At 36.9% G+C, this 22,363-nt stretch overlaps 1 protein-coding gene and 1 pseudogene across 3 annotated transcripts in view; one reads left to right on the top strand and one right to left on the bottom strand.

Moving 5' to 3' along the window:
* PDSS2 (decaprenyl diphosphate synthase subunit 2) overlaps positions 1 to 22,363 on the bottom strand; it is a 242,489-nt gene that overhangs the window by 100,648 nt on the left and 119,478 nt on the right. For all 3 annotated transcript variants that reach the window (XM_076003083.1, XM_012753148.3, XM_012753145.3), the window contains one exon: positions 192 to 390. In XM_076003083.1, the coding sequence (XP_075859198.1) occupies positions 192 to 390 (199 nt within the window). The remainder of the gene's footprint in view (positions 1 to 191; positions 391 to 22,363) is intronic.
* On the top strand, positions 13,240 to 13,416 carry LOC142870892 (ATP synthase F(0) complex subunit j, mitochondrial pseudogene; annotated as a pseudogene).

Here is a 22,363-nt window from a genome sequence, read left to right as displayed (position 1 = left end):
GAAAAAAATAGAAATTAACTTCAAAATTCTTCCCTAACATCTATGTTTTACTTGGTTCTGACATCATCATCTTTATCATAGTTTCATCATGAGCATTCATGTGAGGAGAGTTGAGGCAGCAGGGCGCCCAGACATCTGTGGCTCCCTCTTTGAAGGGTATCTAGGCACACACAAACCCTCCCCGTTTTTACCTTGGTGTTCTGCAGCAGAGCTAGTCCATTGCAGGCATTTGCTAGAAGAAAGTCTCCACTCAGGATAGCAATTTTATTTCCAAACTGCATGTCTTTCAGTGGCCCATCAGAAGACTGCAATTCATTTAAATTTACAATCCCACGATGTACAAGGAGAGCAGTATGGATAAGTTCTGTGATCTCTGCCAAACTTCTTTGACTAAAACATAAAGGTAAGATTTGTCTGAGTTTCAAGAATATCATTCATCACTAATGTCAGACTTCAATATTCAACAATAAAATATTTCATAGATTATATCTTTTGGGGGGATTATTTCTTTTTAATGAAGTTTTAATAGAGTAGTTTGGGATCTATAAGCAGATCTTGACACTCGTTCTCTATAACATTCCTCCCTCTCTACCCCATGAGTCACTAGGATACCCCGGAGAGAAGCTGGCCAGTGGAGAGCCACCCTCCACAGTTCTATTCAAATACTTTGCTCTCAGTATACTTTTCTCATTCTCATAACTCCAATATACCTGGCAGCAGACTTCTCAGTGACAACCTTGTGGGCTAGGAGAGATCAGCATGGGATATCAAAGTGCTGAAGGAAAAAACTCTTAACCCTATAATATTATACCCTGCAAAAACATCCTTCAAAAATGAAGGAGAAATACTTTCCCAGACAAACAAAAGCTGAGGGATTTCATCAATACCAGGCCTATCCTACAAGAAATGTTAAAAGGCGTTCCTCTGAAAGAAGAGGACAGATCTTTCCAATCTGAAAGAAAGGACATTCATGAATAACATGAATTATCTGAAGGTTATGATTCACTGGTAATAGTAAGTACACAAATACAGAATACTCTATTGCTATTATTGTGGTATATAAACTACTTATATCTTGAGTAGGAAGACTAAAAGACAAATTTATCAAAAATAGCTATAAAAACTTGTTGATAGATAGTATAAAAGGATATAGATGGAAGCAATAAAAAGTTAAAAAGGGGGGATGGAATTAAAGCAGTTTCATAGTTAATTAAAGTGTAAAGTGTAGAATTTCTGTTAGGAAAGACAGGATCACAAAACAACCAGAAATCAAATAACAACATGGTAATAGTAAGTCCTTACCTATAAATAAGAACACTGAATGTAAACAGATTAAATTCTCTAATCAAAAGAAAGAATGGCTGAATGGATTAAAAAAAAAAGACCTAACTATATGTCATCTACCAGAAACCCACTTCCTCTATAAAGACAAATACAGACTGAAAATAAAGAGAAGGAAAAACATATTCTATGCAAATGAAACCCAAAGAGCAGGAGTAGCTATACTTCTATCAGATAAAATAGATTTCAAGACAAAAACTGTAAAAAGAGACAAAGAAGGTCATTGTGTAATGATAAAGGTGTCAATTCAGCAAGTGGATATAACAACTCTAAATATATATTCACTAAACACTGGAGTACCTAGATATATAAAGCAAATATTATCAGAGCTAAAGAGAGAGATAGAATCCAGTACAATAATAGTTGGAGACCTCAACACTCCACTTTCAGCATTGGACAGATCATCTGTACAGAAAATCAATAAAGAACATTGGACTTAATCTGCACTATAGACCAAGTGGACCTAATAGATATTTAAAGAACATTTCATCCAAAAGCTACATAATATATGTTCTTCTCTTCAGCTCATGGACCATTCTTAAGGGTAGATCATATATCAGGCCACAAAAAAAGTCTTAAAAATTTTTTAAAAAATTAAAATCATGTCAAGTATTTTCTATGACCACAATAAAATAAAAATCAACGAGAGGAAAATTGGAAACTATACAAATACATGGAAATTAAACAATATGCTCCTGAATGACCAGTGACTCAATCAAGAGATTAAGAATGAAATTTAAAAATTTCTCAAAACAAATGAAAATGAAAATACAACATATCAAAACCTATGGGAATCAGAAAAAGTAGTAATAAGAGGAAAGTTTATAGTAATAAGTGCTTACATCAAAAAAGTAGAAAAGCTTCAAATAAACAATCTAATGATGCATCTCAAAGAATCAGAAAAACAAGAGCAAACCAAACCCAAAATTAGTAGAAGAAAAGAAATAATAAAGATCACAGCAGAAATAAATGCAATTGAAACAAACAAAAAATACAAAGATCAACAAAACGAAAAGTTTGTTTTTTAAAAAGATAAATGAAATTGGCATACCTGTAGCCAAACTGAGAAAAAAAGAGAGAAGACCCAAAAAATAAATCAGAGATGAAAAAGGAGACATTACAATGTATACTGCACTCTAGGAGGCTGAGGCAGGAGGATTGCTAGAGGCCAGGAGTTTGAGACCAGTGTGAGCAAGAATGAGACCCCGTTTTTACAAAAAAGTAGAAAAATTAGTTGGGTGTGGTGGTATGCATCTGCAGCCCCAGTCATTCAGGAGGCTGAGGCAGGTTGATTACTTGAGCAGAGAAGTTTGAGGTTGCAGTGAGCTATGATGACACCACTGCATTCTAGCTAATCTGGGTGGCAGAGCAAGACCCTGCCTCAAGAAGAAAAAAAAATCCTGAACAGACCAATAATGACAAACAAGATTGAAATGGCAATAAAAACTCTCCTAACAACGAAATAGCTCTGGACCAGATGGATTCACAGCCAAATTCTACTGGACCTACAAAGAAGAAATGGCACCCATTCTACTGAAACTGTTCCATAACATCAAGAAGGATAGAATACTCCCTAACTCATTCTACGAAGCTAGTATCACCCTGATACCAAAGCCAGGAAAGGACATGACAACAACAAAAAAGAAAACCATAGACCAATATCCCTCATGAACATAGATGCAAAAATCCTCAACAAAACACTAGCAAACCGAATTCAACAGCACATCAAATAATAATAATAATCACCATGACCAAGTGGGATTCATCTCAAGGATGTAAGGATGGTTTAATATATGCAAATCAATAAACGTAATTCACCACATAAACAGAATCAAAAACAAAGATAATACAAGTTTCTCAATAGATGCAGAAAAAGCATTCAATAAAATGCAGCCCCCTCTTTCATGGGAAAAACTCTCGGTAAAGTAAGCATAGAAGGAACATATCTCAAAATAATAAAAGCCATATATGACAAACCAATAGCCAATATCATACTGAATAGGGAAACGCTAAAAGCATGAACAAGACAAGGATGTCCACTGTCACAACTTCTATTCAACATAGTACTAAAGGTTCTACCCAGAGCAATCAGGTAAGAGAAAGAAATAAAGGGCATTCAAATTGGGAAAGAGGAGGTCAGACTACCCGTTTGCCAACAATATGATCTTATGCTTAGAAAACCCTAAAAACTCCACCAAAAAACTCCTAAAATTGATAAAGTCACAGTTATAAAATCAATGTACACAAATCAATAGCATTTCCATATACTAATAACAGTGAAGCTAAGAATAAATAAAGAACTCAATACCATTTATAATAGCTACAAAGAAAATTAAATACCTAGGAATATACTTTACCATGGAGGTGAAAGATCTCTGTAAGGAAAACTACAAAACACTGATCAAAGAAACCATAGATGACACAAACAAATGGAAAAACATTCCACACTCATGGATTGTAAGAATCAACATTGTTCAAAGAGCCACACTGCCCAAAGTGATTTAAAGATTCAATGCAATTCCCATCAAAATTCAATGCCCTTCCTCACGGATCTAGGAAACATAATCCTAAACTTCATATGGAACCAAAAAAGACCCCGAATAGCCAAAGCAATCCTAAGCAAAAAGAACAAATCTGGAGGTATCACATGACCTGACTTCAAATTATACTCTAAGACTATATAACCAAAATAGCATGATACTGGTATAAAGGTTAGACACATAGACCTATGGAACAGAATAGAGAATGCAGAAATAAAACCAAATAGCTATGACCAACTGATTTTTGACAAAGCAGAGAAAAACATACACTGGGGAAAGGATGCTCTATTCAATAAATGGTGCTGGGAAACTGTATTGCCACATGCAGAAGAATGAAACTGGATTTATCTCTCTCACCATATAAAACAATTAACTCAAGACTTAAATGTAAAACTTGAAACCATAATAATTCTAGAAGAAAATCTAGGAAAAACTACTCTGGACATTGGCTAGGCAAAGAATTTATGAGTAAGACTCCAAAAGCAAATATAGCAACGATAAAAATAAATAAATGGGACTTAATTAAACTTAAAAGTTTCTCCACAACAAATGGAATAATCAAGAGAATAAACAGAAAACCTACAGAATGGGAGAAAATATTCACAAACTATATATCTGACCAAGGGCTAATATTCAGAATCTACAAAGAACTCAAACAAGTCAGCAAGAAAAAAACAAATAACTTCATTAAAAGTGGGCAAAAGACACAAATTGATTTTTCTTAAAAGAAGATAAGGCAAATGGCCAACAAACATATGAAAATGCTTAACATCATTAATTATCAGGGAAATGTAAATTAAAACAACGAGACAGATACTACCTTAGCTCTCTCAGAATCACTATTATTAAAAAGTCAAAAAATAATAGAGCTTGGCATGGCTGTGGTAAAAGGGAACACTTTATATACTGTTGGTGGGAATGTACACAAACTGCTATGGAAAGCAGTATGGAGATTCCACAAAGAACTAAAAGTAGACCTACCATTTGATCCAGCAATCCCTCTACTGGGTATCTACCCAAAAGAAAAGAAGTCATTTTATCAAAAACACACCTGCACCCAAATGTTTATTGTAGCACAAATCACATGACAAAAATATAGAATCAACCTAAGTGTCCATCAACTAATGAGTGGATAAAGAAAATGTGGGGTGGGGTGTGTGTGTGTGTGTGTGTGTGTGTGTGTGTGTGTGTGTGTATGGAGTACTATTCATCCATAAAGAAAGGAAATAATGTCTTTTGCAGCAACTTGGATGGAATTGGAGACCATTATCTATATAAAGTATCTCAGGAATGGAAAAACAGTGAGGGATAAAAATCAACAGATACATTGTACCTATTGAGTATAATGTACATTATTCTGGTGACAGGTACACTGAAAGCCCTGACATCAGCATGATATAATTCTTCATATAACAGAAAATGCTTGTACCCTCTAAATTTTCTTAAATTAAAAAAATATATTTGTGAAGCTTACCTAAATTGGTCAAAATAGGAAAAAGCTAAACAACTCAAAAGCAAAATGAGAAAGGGTATGAAGAGGTAATTCCAGGAAAACATGAATGGCCAAAAGCCATATAAAATGATGCTCAACTTCACTAATGATTTAGAAAAAGAGTATTACAAGAATAATGAGATAATATTTTTAGTTAATTACTTTTGCAAATTAAAAAGATTAAGAAGATACAGTTTTAGTGAAGGTGGAAATAGGGTTTCATACTGATGTTCCAAGAGGCAAATGAAGCCCACAGGCATACTGTTTGGTAAATAGAATTTCTAAAAATAAATTGAATTTGAAAGCCTTTGGAGCTATGTTTATCAGCTCACCAGTTTCCACTACTTCCCATGCCTTATACACCACTCACTTGAACAGCCTGACCCTTGAAGGCAACCACTTACAGGGAAATTTTTCCCTGATACACTTCTGCACTGGATTTTAAATTGGTACAATCTCTTAGGAAAGTATGGTATCTGAGAAAATTAAAAATGTGCCTACCCCTTGACCTATGATATCCTACTGAAAAACAATATGATTTTAAACACAGATATAAACATGTTTGTTTTTAACACCAAACAGTACATAGTTTGATAACAGCAAAAAACTGGAAACAATCTAAATGTCCACTAATGCAGTAGAATGCTAAGTAGCAATTAAAGAATACAGCAGATCTACATCTATTGACTTGGAACATAAGTGTGAAAAACAAACAGAAGCATGTAAACTCCAGGGTTTTATCTATTTTTTTCATTACCATTATCTCCAGTGCCTAGGTCAGTACATGACACAGATTAGGCCCTCAAGTATTTGTTGAATGAATGAATGAAAGAAGAACATGAGTTGATTTTTGTAGGAAAAACAGAAAGACAAAGAGAAGAAAGGAAAGAGGGCAGGTAGGGAGGCAGGAAAGGCAGATGCTGAGATTCTAAACTTTTTAATAGCATTCTATATTTTTTAATATTTAAACTTTTTAGAGTTGTAGGCACAGAACAAGCAAAGATTTAGGTTTGGAGATAAGTATGAGATGCTCATTGGACAGTAGCAGGCAAACCCTTCTAATACAGAGAGGAGCATAGTTAAGGTTGGACTCATGGACTGAAGAGGTCCTTGAATACAACAAGGAGTTCAGGGCTTTCCAAATCATAGTGTTGCACCATTAAGGAGCTGCTGGTCAATGAGAAGATGCAAGTGGTACTTTAAGAAACGGAATACGTCGGTATAATCCAGGATGTATAAAACGGAGAGAATGATTGTCAAGAAGACCAGGCTACCACAGCATGATTTTATTTATTTATTTTTTTCTTTCTTTTTTTTTTTTCTGTCCAAGTTGATCTACGATACAGCATGATTTTAGATAAGCCTAGTTGAAAAGAGCCTAAGAGGCCAAGTAGTACAACATCTCACTCAGGAAAAGCCATTCAACTTGTTTGAATATTTCTGGTGACAAGGAGATGATGACTTCATGAGGAAATCTATTCTGTTAAAACAGCTTTGTAAGAAGTTTATTCCTTTACACCACAATTTGCCAACCTGTAACTGTCATGAAGTCATTTCTCCTCTCTAGTAATTTAGGAGTGATGTGATTAGAATGTGGACTCTAAGGTGACAACAGAGATAGACAGGAGTGATATAAAATAATCTGATGGAAGAATTGCTATACTGCAGGGTGACTGAATATGGAGGACAAATAAAAGGCGCTTTTTAGATGTGAGGCTGAAATGAATGGTAAAACAGTAGCAGAAATGAGGCAAGCAGGAAAATGAAGAAATCATCAGGTCCAATGCTCATCTGCTTAAAACCTTCCAGTGGTCCCCATATCTCACTCACTTTAGTAAAAGCCAAAGTCCCTTAATGGACTCCAAGGTCCAGTATAAAATCTGCCACAGCTTCTCTGCCCCCTTACTTCTCTGACATCATTCCCTCCGCTTTCCCCCTTCACGCACTTCTCTCCTGCTATACTAGCTTCCTTGTTATTTCTTACACATGCCAAGCCTGTTTTTGCCTTAGGGCTTTTGCTCCTGCCTGTGTCTAGACTGCTCTTGTCTTATGTATCTACAAGACTTAGTCATTCACCCACTTCGAGTCTCTGCAAAAGGGCACCTCTCTGTAAGAAAGGCCTTCAACGACCACTCCATTTACAATAGCAACCAACCGCCCAACCCCAGCAGCACTGCCATCCCTATTTTCTGCGTTTTTGCCCTCCATGTTTGTGTTTTGTTTTTCTCCATCCACAGTCCCAACAGAAAGAATGCTCCATAAGGGCAAAGAATGGGGTTGGGGGAGAAGCAGGTAAGAGCAAAAGAATTCCTAAAACACACTTTGCTTTTGTAAATCCATGCCAGGTAAAAGAATTTTTCATGGTGATAGCCTTTAACTAATCATAAATGTCAAATATTAATTTTTTTTAAGTGATAAGGCAGAACTTTATTCGGAGAGGGCCACAGAAATAGGTATAGGAATCACTGCAGCAGTATCTTGCATTAGGGGAGAGAGATGGGACTCAACTCTCAAATATTAATTTTTTATAAGTGGGCCAGACCTAAAGACCCAAGAGATTCATTCAATTTGAGTTGCAATAATTATAGAAACATAAGGGTTTTCCTATTTTCCCACTTATTTACGTTGATAACCGAAGTTGAGATGGAGCTTTGGAGTTTGCCATGATCACATCATTCAAAAATCAATGTTATTTCATTCTTAAATTTGGAAATGAGAATTCTGATTTTAAAAACAGTATAATGAAACAAAAAAATCTCAGCCTTGAAAATCTGTAGTAAAGGTGAACTTTTCAGTAGTGATTGAGTCACAGGTTCAAGGGCTGAAAAGAATTGACCAGGCCTTACTTCCAGCTCTGATCACACACACTAAGCAATCATTGAAGGTATGGAGAGCTCTGTGTTTCGTTTAGAAAAGCTTACCCTACATTTTAAGCTAGAATATATAGAAAAGAAGCAGAAAATAAAAAGTCTTTGCAGCTTGTCTCATTTCAAAGAGATTAAATACTCGAGTCTAGGTTAGAATCTTGACATGCCATGAAAACACAAGGTCTCTATAGAAGTGAGGAAAAACAAGTAAAAAGACAAAAATATTTTAAGTAGTACTTTAATTTAAAAAACCTTTAAAACAAGCTTCTCCCATATTCAGTGCTGTAATTTAGAATTACTGATAGTTTTGCAGAAATATAATTTTAAATTAATCACAGGTTAACACAAAGTCTTGTGTTTATTTCCTCTCCTCTTGATTTAGCTCAAAAAAAGAAAACTCAGCATTGATGTGTTCTGTAATTAATTCCCTCCATACCTGCCAACCAATCTACAAACAGTTGAGCTGCATTCAGGGGTGGTAGTCATACTTGAAAGAGCAGAGGGATGCTGGGGCTCAGCAAGGAGTCACCATATTTATCACTAGAAATTAGTCAACCAAAAAGAAATTTGTATTACACTGTCTTTTTATGCATAAATATAATAAAGTTCTGCTTAGTGATCAATGAGCACACCTAGCAAAGTACTTTAATAAAGCATAACCATGCCAGGTAACTTACTATATTTAAGAACATTTTACAAAACATTATTTTGCATAACCGAGACACAAACTTGACACTGTCAACACATAATTATCCTGCAGGTCAACCAGATGCTTACTATGAGGAGGGAAAAGGGTAGCTAACTACTGGTATTTGGTTTCTGCAAATAGTTAAGCTGGATTCTTTTCTGCCAGAGAAGCAGAGGGAAAGCCTAGCAAGGCATCCTTATCTAGGTCTCTAAAAGTACTTTTGGGTTTGGATATCACAAAAGGGGTTAAAAATACTTGAGACTACCAAAATAGCTTAACAAGACATCTGGGTGCCACGGCTGTCACTGTCAGGGCAGCCCTTGGAGGGAATGCCCATATCAATTCGGTTTATCAGATGGACAGCTGATCAACATTAAACAGACTTGCTCTGGGCAGACTGAGCGGAGCTTCCTGACATGAATTCCAATGAGAGCCCTCTGCACTCTACCACCGAGCTCTGCCATTTTTTACTGCTGCAGCTCCCTGGACATATGGGAATCCCTAGTGATGAGCACATAAAGCTGCCTCTAACTCAAGTGACGGCTCATTTCCCCCGGCTGAAGGCAGACATTAATATCCTGAGGAGATCAGACCCGCCTCTCTGACCCCCATCTACTGAAGCAAAACGACTGTCCTATTTCTTCATTAATAAGCTTTTAATGAAGAAAACCAAACCCCCCTCTCTTACTGCAGCACAGTTCTACATGAAAAGGTTATACAAATACATCAGGTTCTGTGTCAAAGTTTTCCAAAATATCTGTCCCCCTCCCCACTAGAGAGCAGACTCTGTCACTCGCTCTCCCACAGTGCTCGTTCTTTCTGCCGTGGTACAGGAGTTCACTTCTCTGCTCTGATAATTATGAGTCATTGCCACTGTATGGCAGGTGGAGGATTAAAGAACTGATTATAAAGAGCACACTGGAGTTTCCATTTTCATTACAAACCCCTTTCTTGGAGGGTTCATCATTTAACTATGAAAACTGCTTCAGGGACAACCAGACTGGGAGAAATGACAGTCCAGTGACAACCCAGATAGTATATCAGAAAATGCTGCTGAGCTAAATTAGAATATGAGAAATCTAAACATTTTTGGTGAACTGGAGTGGGCATATATACTTTGGTTTTAGAAGGGGCAGAAGGAAAGAAGTGTGATAGCAAATGAAGAAGACAAGCAGATTCTTACCTGGAGATTGGTTAAAAATAAGGGAGATCTGAATCATTACTGAGGTTTAGTGCTGGGCCCACTATTTATTGCCAGGGCTCTGTGAGTTTTGAATTGCTTCACTAGAGGCTGAAATTTGAGTTTTCTCTCCTTTGGAAAGCAAGTAGGGGTTAGGAGAAGTGTGAAGGCTCCATGCTAAATGGGACACAGTAAGCACTGCAGGAGGTAAATGTCATTCTGCAAAGACCTCTCCAACTAAATAACAAGAGGCAGTGATCGACTGGAAAGGAAACCTTCGCAGGCTTCATTTAGACCATGAAATGTGTCTGATGCTGGGAAATGTGAAGGGAAGGTGGGAATAAAGGGGCAAAGATCTGTTTCTGATGAAAAATGGCACAGGCCATACAGTGATATGCTTCCAATTAGATTGTTTATACTGTTACCTAATCAACCTAGGTATCAGAGACACAAGAACTCCTAAATGTCCCCCAAAATATTTCACCAGGTGTTTCCATGTACAAAAGTAGAGCAATTCCCCAGCATAAACCATAGACAATAGAAACAAGCCATGGACAAGTACTCAGTATATAGATTAATGCACAATTCAAAACCTACTATATCCTAAATATTCTGATTTTGTATATAACATCTCATTTCCTCTTCCCCAAGTTTAGTTATTAACCCTACTTTATCGATGAGGAAATGAAAGCTCAGATATGTTAACTGATTTGCCCAGGGTCTTATAACTAGTAAGCAATGGGGCTAGATTTTGATTAAAAGACTTTTTGCTGAGGCAAAATGCAATTTATCTGCTATCTATCAAACCTTACTGACTTCCTAAAGAAATAATTTTCTTTGCATAACAGAACAATTGTGGTAGCATCAACAGCCTGTCACCAGACCCAGGGGTTGTGTTCTTAACCTTTGTCATACCATGGAGGACTCCTTTGGCAATCTGGTGAAGCCTAGGACTCTACTAAGAATAATGGTTTTAAACATATAAAATAAAAAAGATTTTGAAGGAAGCCAATTATGTTGAAAATAAAGATGTAATTATTTTTCTATCCAAATTCAATCCATACAGCCCCTTCGTGGTGTCTATGAATTCTAGGTTAAGTAACCTTGTGAGGAAATGGGGAACATCCTCAGTGTGCGCCATATGCTTTACATAGAATTTTTTTTTGTTGTTTGTTTTGAGACAGAGTCTCACTCTGTTGCCCTGGCTAGAATGCCATGGCATCAGCCTAGCTCACAGCAACCTCAAACTCCTGGGCTCAAGTGATCCTCCTGCCTCAGCCTCCCAAGTAGCTGGGACTACAGGCATGTGCCACCATGCCGGCTAATTTTTTTTCCATATATTTTTAGTTGGCCAATTAATTTATATTTTTAGTAGAGACAGGGTCTCACTCTTGCTCAGGCTGGTTTCGAACTCCTGACCTCAAGCAATCCACCCGCCTCGGCCTCCCAGAGTGCTAGGATTACAGGTGTGGACCATTGCACCCGGCCTTACATCTCCAACAACCTAGTAAAGGAAGAATCATTAAGATTTTATATGGAGATAACAGGCTTAGAGAGGTCAAGTTATTTGCCTAATGTTACTCCAAGAGTTACTAGCAGAGCCACTCTGAGCTCTTTCCATTTCACCAAATTGCCAGTTAAATGTTGAGATGGGAAGATCTTGGAGGTGGGATGTGGTGGAGGCTTGATTGTTATCTCTACAGCAATAATTGGTCTTTTATTCTTTGACCTTATGAAAAACCAGAAGAAAGGAAGTGACATTGGAACAATTTAGAGAAAAAAATGGCAGCATGTGTGTAATAGATTATATACCATTTTGGCAAAAGGTCTGATGTCCATCACCACAATCCTATGGGGGGATTATGCATCTTCATGCTGTTAAACTCAAAGAGCATGTGGATTGCTTTTGCCAATGAAATGTGAATAAAAAAATGTCATTTCTAAGCAGGAGCTTTTAAGAGCTGGCTTACAGTTCAACCTGGCCTCTTTTCTGTCATGAGACCAGTAATGTTCCAAATGGTGGCTGCTCCATCAGCCTTGGCCTTAGAGTAAAGATGAGATGCACATGACATATGAATAAGAAGTAGACCTCTATTTTGTGAGCCATTGAGACTTTAGGGCCATTTGTCACTGCAGCTTAACCTAGCCTACCCTAACACATCGTGGGAATAGTCTTGAGACTTTCCTTTGTCTAGAATGAATGATTACATACCATGTGTTTGACAGAGCTGGTGCTGGGTACTAAGAGAGTAAAGCATCCATATGATGCCATTCAAGAGTGAATAAAAAGGACTTCAAAAATGGAACATTTTGTGGAGTTGTAAGAGACCTGGAAATTCCAAGAAAAATTCTTTCCCATTCATCACCACTGATGATGTGGGGTAGTGACATTTAAAAGAGCAGTGTTTCTTAGAAAGATCTCCCAAATCTCTATCAGTTTCAGATTTAACATTTATGCTTTAGTATATATAAATTGCTTTTTTCATAATCCTCCATTAAAAGTGCTTTTAAGCTGCATATTCAATAACCTTCCTTTCCTGTAAAAGACAATCCCAGAAGTATAAGAGAAGCATATGTAAACAGTATTTCTGGAGGTAATGGTGGGTTTAAGGCTCAAGAGAAGATGAAGTTGAGATGAAGATCACATTGGAAATAAATTTTTAAAAAATCGAACCATAAATGAAAGTAGTATGATGTGAAAAAAGATATGAGAAGGAAAACTGAGATAGCACATTCAGTTATTATTCCCAAGTAGACCACAAATTATTTGGAGCCTCTATTGAGAAGAAATAGCAGAAAGTGAGAGAAAGGGAAGGAATGAAAAGAAACACACAAACACATAAGTTGGCCCTCCGTATATCTGTGAGTTACACATGTGTAGATTCAACCAACCATGGATCAAAACTCATTGGCAAAAAAATTGTGTCTGTACTGAACATGTACAGATTTTTTTCCTTGTTATTATTCCCTAAAAAATACAATGTAACAACTATTCACATAGCATTTACATTGTATTCGGTATTATAAGGAACCTGGAGATGATTTAAACTATATGCGAAGCAAGAGGTGATTTTTCCAAAATGTTGGTTGTGGGTCTGTGCTATGGCCCAAGCCATTGGTCTGGCACTGAGATGCTTCAAAACATTATTAAAAATGTGTGGGTCCCCATGAAACCCTACTATATCCAAGTTTACCAGGAAATATGGATCAGAATGAGTTTGATGAGCATCATTGTTTATAAAATCGGGAGCACAGATAAAAGAAGTAAAGCTTTGAAAGCTCCCCTGCCTGTTCATGGTCATCACTAATCAGCCTCACTTGGAGTGCACAAGAGATGGAACATCATTCTGCCTGTAGATCCAAGTAAACTGTGTTATATGGGAACATGGAACATCCCTGTACACTTGTATAAGTGCCGTTTACTCTGTGGCATGAATAAATGTGTGAGATGGAAAAAAATAAAATAAAGTATATGGGATGATTACATAGGTTATATGGAAGTACTATGCCGTTTTTTACCAGAAAGTTGAGTATCTGAGGATTTTGGTATCCACAGGAGATCCTGTAACCAATCCCTCACGGATACCAACGGACAACTGTGCATATACCTATATACATGTGTGTAGGTTTATATACATGCGCATGTATATATATGCATGTGTATGTGTGTATGTATAAATGTGTGTAGGTATGGGCATATCTGTTTGCATATACATACATCCATAGTTAGCAAGGTTTTGGTAAAGAGCTTAAAATCTATAAGACCTAAATCTTCTCATCCTAAGAGGTGACTGAACCTTCCATGTGGTCTGAATTGCAGTAAAAAGAAATGGGCACTCTTGCATGGCAAATGAAGTAACAACAAGATGTACCAAATAAAGAATGAAAAAAAAGAAAGTCATCTCAGAACCCTTTTTGAAATCCCACATTCAAGTTGCATCATTTTTAAAAAATACTTACAGATGAGAACTATTGCATTCAAAGCAGATAATTACAGTGGTCTCACTATCCTTATTTTGCTAGGTTTTCAGGATACTAAAAGTACAAAAAAAGGTAAAAATAAAGAAATATATATACTGGTTTCTAGTGTATACATGCATGTACATGTATACATGCATATATACACATATATATTTTACAGAAATTTGAGGTAGGCATGGGCATATCATTTATTCATCAACCCCTCAACTACAAACTGCTGATAATTACTATCCACAGGGGGAAATAATATCAGGGAGTCTCTACAGGAAATATTATCCAGGAGAGGGAGGGAAAGACATACAATCTTAATATTAAATAGAGAGAAGATTTAAAATCAAGTGACATTTTCAAATATCTTTTTAAATAATCATATCCTGTAAAATATATTTGTTACCATGAATGAGAAATTATTTTCAAATTCATATCTGGCTATAAAAATTGTGACTAGAGTCACTAAACGCTATTCTTCCTTTTCTAAAAACAGGTTTATTGAGAATTTACATATAAATTTCACCCATTTTTAAGTGTATAAATCAGTGAATTTTAGTATATTTAAAGAGTTGTGTAACCATCACATGTTATAATTTTAGAAACATTTCCATTACCCTAAAAAATAAACCTCAGTCCCATTTAGAGGCACTCCTTATTTGGGCTATTCTTCTGGATTTTCATTTTAGTTTTTCAAGTGTTTGACTTTTTTAATGAAACTAATTATAAAAAGTAACAATATAAAATAGAAATGTCAACATACTTTTACTAAAATAATATTACAATCTATGACAAATAGTACAATGTCCACAAAATATATATGTCCTCCAAAGCCAAATATACATGACAGATATATTAAGAGTCTGAAAGTAATGCTTGTTTTTATTGTATAAACTAATGATAAGGTATTTCAAAATAAAGTGTTTTAAGCACTTTAGACATCCATATATAACTTTCAAGAAAATTACTTTGGGCTGGGTGAAGTGGCTCACGCCTATAATCCTAGCAGTCTGGGAGGTCGAGGTGGGCAGATCACTCAAGGTCAGGAGTTCGAAAACAGTCTGAGCAAGAGTGAGACCCCGTCTCTAATAAAAATAGAAAGAAATTAATTGGTCAACTAGAAATATATAGAAAAAATTAGGCAGGCATGGTGGCGCATGCCTGTAGTCCCAGCTACTTGGGAGGCTGAGGCAGGATTGCTTGAACCAAGGAGTTGCAGGTTGCTGTGAGCTAGGCTGACGCCATGGCACTCTGGCCTGGGCAACAGAGTGAGACTCTGTGGAAAAAAAAAAGAAGAGAAGAGGGGAGAGGGGAGAGGGGAGAGGGGAGAGGGGAGAGGGGAGAGGGGAGAGGGGAGAGGGGAGAGGGGAGAGGGGAGAGGGGAGAGGGGAGAGGGGAGAGGGGAGAGGGGAGAGGGGAGAGGGGAGAAGAGAAGAGAAGAGAAGAGAAGAGAAGAGAAGAGAAGAGAAGAGAAGAGAAGAGAAGAGAAGAGAAGAGAAGAGAAAAGAGAAAATTACTTTGAAAGGCAAGTATATATAGCGTGTTTATTCCCCTCAAAACAAATTTTATTCCTTTATAATCACACTGTATATACCAGGTGATCCTTTGATTTCACAATTCTTTTTTGTCATGTTTTTTATTTAGATCTACAGAAACAACAGAAATGTTCAAAAGGCTGCTACAGACGGCCTTGCAAGGAAAGGAGTGGTACATATGCATAAAGTCATGAAAAGGCCTGTGAATCGCAACTTATACACTATAAAATGCTATCTCCATTCTTTCAAATTGTATCACTTTACTTAATTGTAATATGGACTAATTTGAATTCACAGGGATAAAAACCCACAACTGCTTATTTCAAATGAAACAAATGTGCCATCCAAATTTCTTTTTCATAAAAAAGTTGTCTAGGAGGATTAAAAGGTAAAATTAAAATTCACCTTTCAAAAGCACCAGAAGTATTGAATGATCTACTTAAAAAAATATATTATGCAAGTCAGATGAGAACATATTCTTACTGTAAAAACTCAAAATATAAAAGTATATAGAGCCAAGTTAATCAATGATAATCACTAACCAAATGTAGCTATTAAGCACTTATAACATCATAGCTGGTCTGAAATCGGATGTGTCAAAAGACTTAGCACAAAAAAGAAAAGAATTTAAGATATCGCAATAATAAGTGCCTTGGATTGATTACATGCTGAAATGATATTTTAGATACATTAGTTTTAAAAACATTCAAATCAATTTCATTTGTGTCCTTTTCCATTTTTAGTGTGGCTACTAGCAAATATAAAATTATATTTCTGTCTTAGTCCATTTTCTGTTGCCATAACTGAATGCCACAGATTGGGTAATTTATAAAGAAGAGTTCACAGTTCTGGAGGCTAAGAAGTCCAAGGTCACAGGGCCAGCATCTGGTGAGGGCCTTCATGCTTTGTCATCCCACTGCAGAAGGCCAAGCAAGAGCATGTGAAAGAGGGAAAGCACAGGGGCAGGCTCACCTTATAACAGCCCACGATAATGACATTAATTCCTTCATTAGGGCTTTGCTCTCATGATTAGCTCACCTCTCATTATGCCCCACCTCCCAACACTGCCATGTTGGAGATCAAATTTCAACACGACTTTTGGAGGGGACAAACATGGAAACCATACCAATTTCAGAACTCCTGACCTCAAGCGATCCTACCGCCTTGAATTCCCAGAGTGCTAGGATTACAGGTATGAGCCATTGCACCTGGCCAGTTTCTTTGCAAAGAAATATAGTACTATCTCCTGTGGGGCCTCTGTAGGTTTACTGTTTCCTTATCCTACTTCCTTCCCCAGAAGTCACCTCTTTTATAGTTTAGCATATTTTCTTTCATACTTTTGCTATATGTTTTTAACATGTTTGTAAACATAGAACAAATGCTATGTATTTTCCCATAAAAATATGTTCATACTATACATATGGTACTATAACTTGTTTTATTCACTTAATGTAGTTTAAAGATTTTCCTGTCATTACATATGGAACTACTTCATTCTTTTCAATGATGGTTATTTATCTGTAGTATGGATGTACCATAATGTTCTTCAGGCCCCATTAATAAATATTTAGGTCATTTTCTATTCTCTATTATTATAAACAATGCTACAGTGAGCATCTTCAAACATGTATCTGTGTGCATATGTGGGAGTATTTCTGTAGGACATATCCCTAAAAAGTAAAATTATAGTAAAAGCAAAGAATATGTCATTTAAAATTGTATTAGATACTGCTAAATAGGCTATTCTACTTCAAAACAAAAAGGTTTGTGACCATCCACAATTTATCTGCAAGTCTCTGAAATGACAGGGACATAAGCTTCATGTCTGGGATTCAGTGAAGAAAAATAATTCTAAATTATGCCCTGAGGTCAACCCAGACTTGGCCATTGATGATTGTGGTGGGTACCTTCTTGTGCTCCCCCAGTAGTGATTCTACTTTCTCTGGATGTGCCATCTGCCCCTCCCCCACTGAGATTGTAAGGTGGGTGGTAGCTGTCACGTCTGTTCTGTGACCCTCAGTTTCCTCCTCCCTGGTCGAGGGATCCAGAGTTGAGCACCTAGCCCAATCAAGGGCCCTCAGCTTCCTTCTCCAGGGAATCTGATATTCAGGACTACCTGGGAGTTGCCAGAGGCAATACTCCAGAGCATGTTTTAAAACTTATTCATGAATCACTTTTGTCATTTCTGCATATACCACATGTACTCTTATATACTTAAGGTTTTTCTTTAAATCTTATCTTTAAATACTTTCTTAGGATTTTTGTCTCTGTCTAGGGATACCATATAGAGCTTAAGAGTACAGATTCTGGACCCAGACTGCCTAGATTCACACCCCAACTATGCTACTTATTAGCTCTGTGACCTTGAGCAATTTGCTCAGCCACACTCAGTACCCAGTCTTTTCATCTGTAAAATGGTGATAACAGTAGCACATATAGTATAGTGTCATGGGGGTTAAATGACTGTATATATAGTTATTAGAATGATAAATGCACATAGTAAATGCTTACTAAAAACTTTACTAAAAGTATTTAACTATTACTGCTTTTAAATCAACTCACCTTTCTATTTAAGTACATCTTTAGAGAAAACTTTACATCTCAATTATCTGGTAAGTATAGGTCAGGAGTGAGTCACCCACAAAGCAAGCAAGACCTGATCCTGTAACAACAGCAAGTCATCCGTTATACCACCACAGGCATTCCCACAGGGGCATCCTGGACTTGGCGTGTACCACAGAGTCCCCTGGACTTTTGGATGCTTCTCTTGCTGATGGACAATCCTTTCCTGCTCCTCCAGTCCCTCCTCACACTCCACCCCTGACCACCCCTTGAAGTTCCTCTCCAAATCTGTGAACAATCACTGATTTAAACCACTTCATCTAAATGATAGATGAAGAACAGGCAGATTGGAAAGGTCTACTGAATAAATAAAAGTCCCAGGTAAGTTGCAGATATTAGAACTATTATTCAGGTGCCCTAACTCCCATCTGATGCTCTGACAATCAATAAATTTGTTTCATCAGCAAAGAAAATGCTTGAAAAGAAAACTGCTAAATATTTCAAGCTATCTCCATGGTTGGGGCAGGGACAACTCTAGACAGGTGGCAAGCGTGGGTTCGGAGTCCTTGCCTCCCTCCTGTACTTTGATCATCTTCCACCTCAGGTATCCACGGCCCTCTTGCTCTTACCTTGCCTCCCCACATCAGAACCTTTCTTTGGGAATAATCATAAGTCATTTATGCTTTAGGGTGAGTTAAAGATTACCTAAATGAAGACTTTTGTTACCAGGAAGCTCGGGTTTTGAATTAAGGCCTTATTTTCCATGAGCTGTAGACCTTACAACTTACCCTTACTTCATCCCCTAAAGTCTTGATTTACTCATATGAAAATAGGGTTAACAATAGGTATTTCATAGGAATGTTGCAAGGAGGAAATAAATTCCATTAATTGTGTAAGCAACAAGGATTTATGGAATATCAAGTATCTGCTGGGTAGCAGACATGGCCTATTCCTGATTATACCAATTGCTTGGAGAAGTGGGCAGATAACAAATGTCTTCTTTATTTCCTTTTTTGGACAAGTGAGGCTAGTTCTCTAGCTTTATTTATTCATTCAAGAAATGGTTATTAAGTACCTGTTATATGGAAGGTACTACCCCAGAGGACTTGGAATATAGAGTAGATTAAAACATGGTTCCAGAAACTTAACAGTTTTATTGTGGAAGGAGCTCAACATACTTAGACCTTCCTGAGCTAGATCCAAATTTAGGACTCTTCAGAATAGAAGAATATTGAGGACTTTGGACACCCATCTTCCAATCCTGGTACCTCACTTTAAAGTTGTAGAAGTCAAGGCCCAGTAGTTCTAAGTACTTTGTTTAATGTCCTACAGGTAGTTATCCAAAGAAGCCAAGTACCTTGTTCAAGGCCATACAGAAGACTAGAAGTATAATCATTATCTTCTTATCTTTTTTCTATATCATGCTACCCCAAGAAGCTGACAAAAGAATTTAAGCATAATCTTCCTGTTTAGAAGTTTCTCAAAAAAATTCTGTTTAATGACAAAATAAAATCAGGTAGCACACACAAAAAAATCAGGTAGCACAGAATAATCAGATCCTTTTACTATGTTAGAGTGTATATGTTTCAGAAATTATAATTTATTGGTGGTCCTTTAGATACCATATGTAGATATATCATTATACAAAGATTTTTTTAAAATTGGACTAGTATTTGACAAGCAATCTTAAAAATCAGGTAACATTGATTTTTCAAGTAACATGGTACTAAAGCAGTCAAAGATGATAAGAGATGAATTCTGTAATCAAATTTGTACAGTTTGCCTTTTCCTGCATAATAAAAGAGACATTTGAAAATGCCTCCTGTTCAACCTAGGAATTTATGTTACGTTTACAAAATATGTTAAGTTTGTAAATCTTGGCTTCAAGTTCCAAACAGTTATAAGCACAGGATCTGATTTTCCTAGAGACCTCTAAGACCACATTACTTTTGGTTATACCTTCTTCTCCCATCCAGTTCTCTTTCTCTTTTCTTATATCTGACTATGACTTCTCATTCTGGCCTTCTGGAGTCACAGCGCTCATCTCAACTTTTGACACATTTTGAAAACATGTTTTTGTTTTTAAGGAGATAGAGTCTCGCTGTCACCCAAATTGGATTGCAGTGATGAGATCATAGCTCACTGCAGCCTTGAACTCCTGGGATCCTTCTGCCTTAGCCTCCCAGGCTCCTGGGACTACAGATGTGCGCCACCATGGCTGGTTTTGTGTTTTTTTGTTTTTGTATTTTTTTTGTAGACATAGAGTCTCTTGTTATATAGCCCAGGCTGATCTCGAATTCCTGGCCTCAAGCAATCTACCTGCCTCAACCTCTCAAAGTACTGAGATTACAGGTGTGAGACACTCATCTGGCCCTGAAAACGTACATTTTAACAAATAACTAATAAAATGTCCTTTAGAAGGATGGCAAAATGTGCACACAGTTCTGCCAATCTCCTATTTTGTGGGCACCCTTCATGAAGTGTTTGGTGATACCTTTTTCACCATAAAAATATCAGAGTACCGCTCTCAAGGAGCTTAAAGGCGGGCAGGGATAAAAAATAATAATAAACAGAAACAGATATCTGAAAATACTCCCCATTCACCGCAGAAAATACATTTACTTTGCAAAGGGATAAAACTACACATTCAAATCAGCAAACATTTCATACACATTTTTAACTGACACACCAGCAACTTAAAAAGTTTGGATTCAAAGACCTAAACAGAGAACTTAAAGCTCATCTGATACACTTCCAACTCATAGATGGGGCACTTCTCCTACTTCGTAAGATTTTTTTTGTAAATAGATGGTTGAGAATATGGTTATCTACATCATTGTGCTTATCCTTACCAAACTCTGTGATATCTCTATAATTTTCCAAGTAATCTGACCTTTTTCCACTTCTTGTGGATTTTATATTGCCTTTCATGCCTTCGTATATTTCTACATTTAATCACCTTATCATACTACTACCATTATTGTCTTCCCTATTCACTGCTCTAGTTAATTCTTGTGTCCACAGTATGGTTTCTTTAAAGGAAACTAGCTTTTTTTTCACTACTCTGCATTCATTGACTTTCATCCAAACAAGTCCAATCATTAAATAGTAATCTAAGCCTATAGTAATTATTTAAAAAATATTGAATACTCTTCTCTTTACAAATGAATGTGTTTGTAGGAAAGCTTTAAAAATAGTAAGGCTGTAGGGAATATGACAAGCCTGAAATATCTGAGTAGAAGCCACCAATTTCCCCAACTAGACGGCTTCCTGACAGCTGATGATACCACATGGTTCACAGACCAATTAGGAGGTCAAAGATCAACAGAACATAGTAAGGAAAGAAAAAGAGACATTTAATAAACATTCATTTCAGGTTACAATCATTTATGGCATACCTGCTATGTATCAGACCCTAGAAATACAAAGTAAAAGAAGTGTTTTTGTTTTATCAATGAGTATGTATCAAGGTGTGAGTACGTATCCTTTCTCTTAAAGTAGTTTAAGACATAGTCTGTGCCCTGAGGGCTCATGGTGTAGCTGGGGATACAGTACAATGACATAAAAAGATTTAACAAGAAGACTGTAAGTACATAAGTGTAAAACGAATGCCATGGTCCATTATTGCTGTAGGGATACACAGTATGATCACGGAGGATTGCAGGACAGAATGGGAAGACTCTAAGAGGTGACAGGAAAGCTGGGCTCTTCCTAGATGAGGAGCATTTAGATTACTGAGTGCAAGGACACTGCTGCTGCTCACCCCCTGGTGCCACACATGGTTGCCACAGTAGTGCTCTGGGGGTTTCCAGTCAGCTTGCTGCTGCTGCTGCTGGTCCCAACAGGACTCACTGCCCTGACAGACAATGAACAGAGTCGACAGCTGCCATGGAGTGGTTTGAAAATGGCTGTAGCCAGCAGACTGACACTGGAATATGGGCGGAATAGGTTTAGGACAAAGGCTTGAATGTCTCCTCTCTGACAGGGCCTGAGAGAAAAAGAAATGAGAGCAATACAAAAAAGGAAAAAATGTCTAGGAACATCCTTAATCTTCTAGCCATAGCCCCAAGTGATTTGAATAAATTAAGGAGAACAAAATAAATGAATTATCAAAAAGTCATTTTCCCACAGAGATAAAAGAAAATTAACATGTTTCTTATTTGTATTTTGCTTAAATAAGGTTACCTAC

The sequence above is a fragment of the Microcebus murinus genome, chromosome 5, assembly GCF_040939455.1.
Source record: "Microcebus murinus isolate Inina chromosome 5, M.murinus_Inina_mat1.0, whole genome shotgun sequence".
In the NCBI taxonomy this organism is placed as follows: Eukaryota; Metazoa; Chordata; class Mammalia; order Primates; family Cheirogaleidae; genus Microcebus; species Microcebus murinus.
The sequence above is the reverse complement of the archived record's forward strand: the minus strand, read 5'-3'. Positions and strand labels throughout refer to the sequence as shown.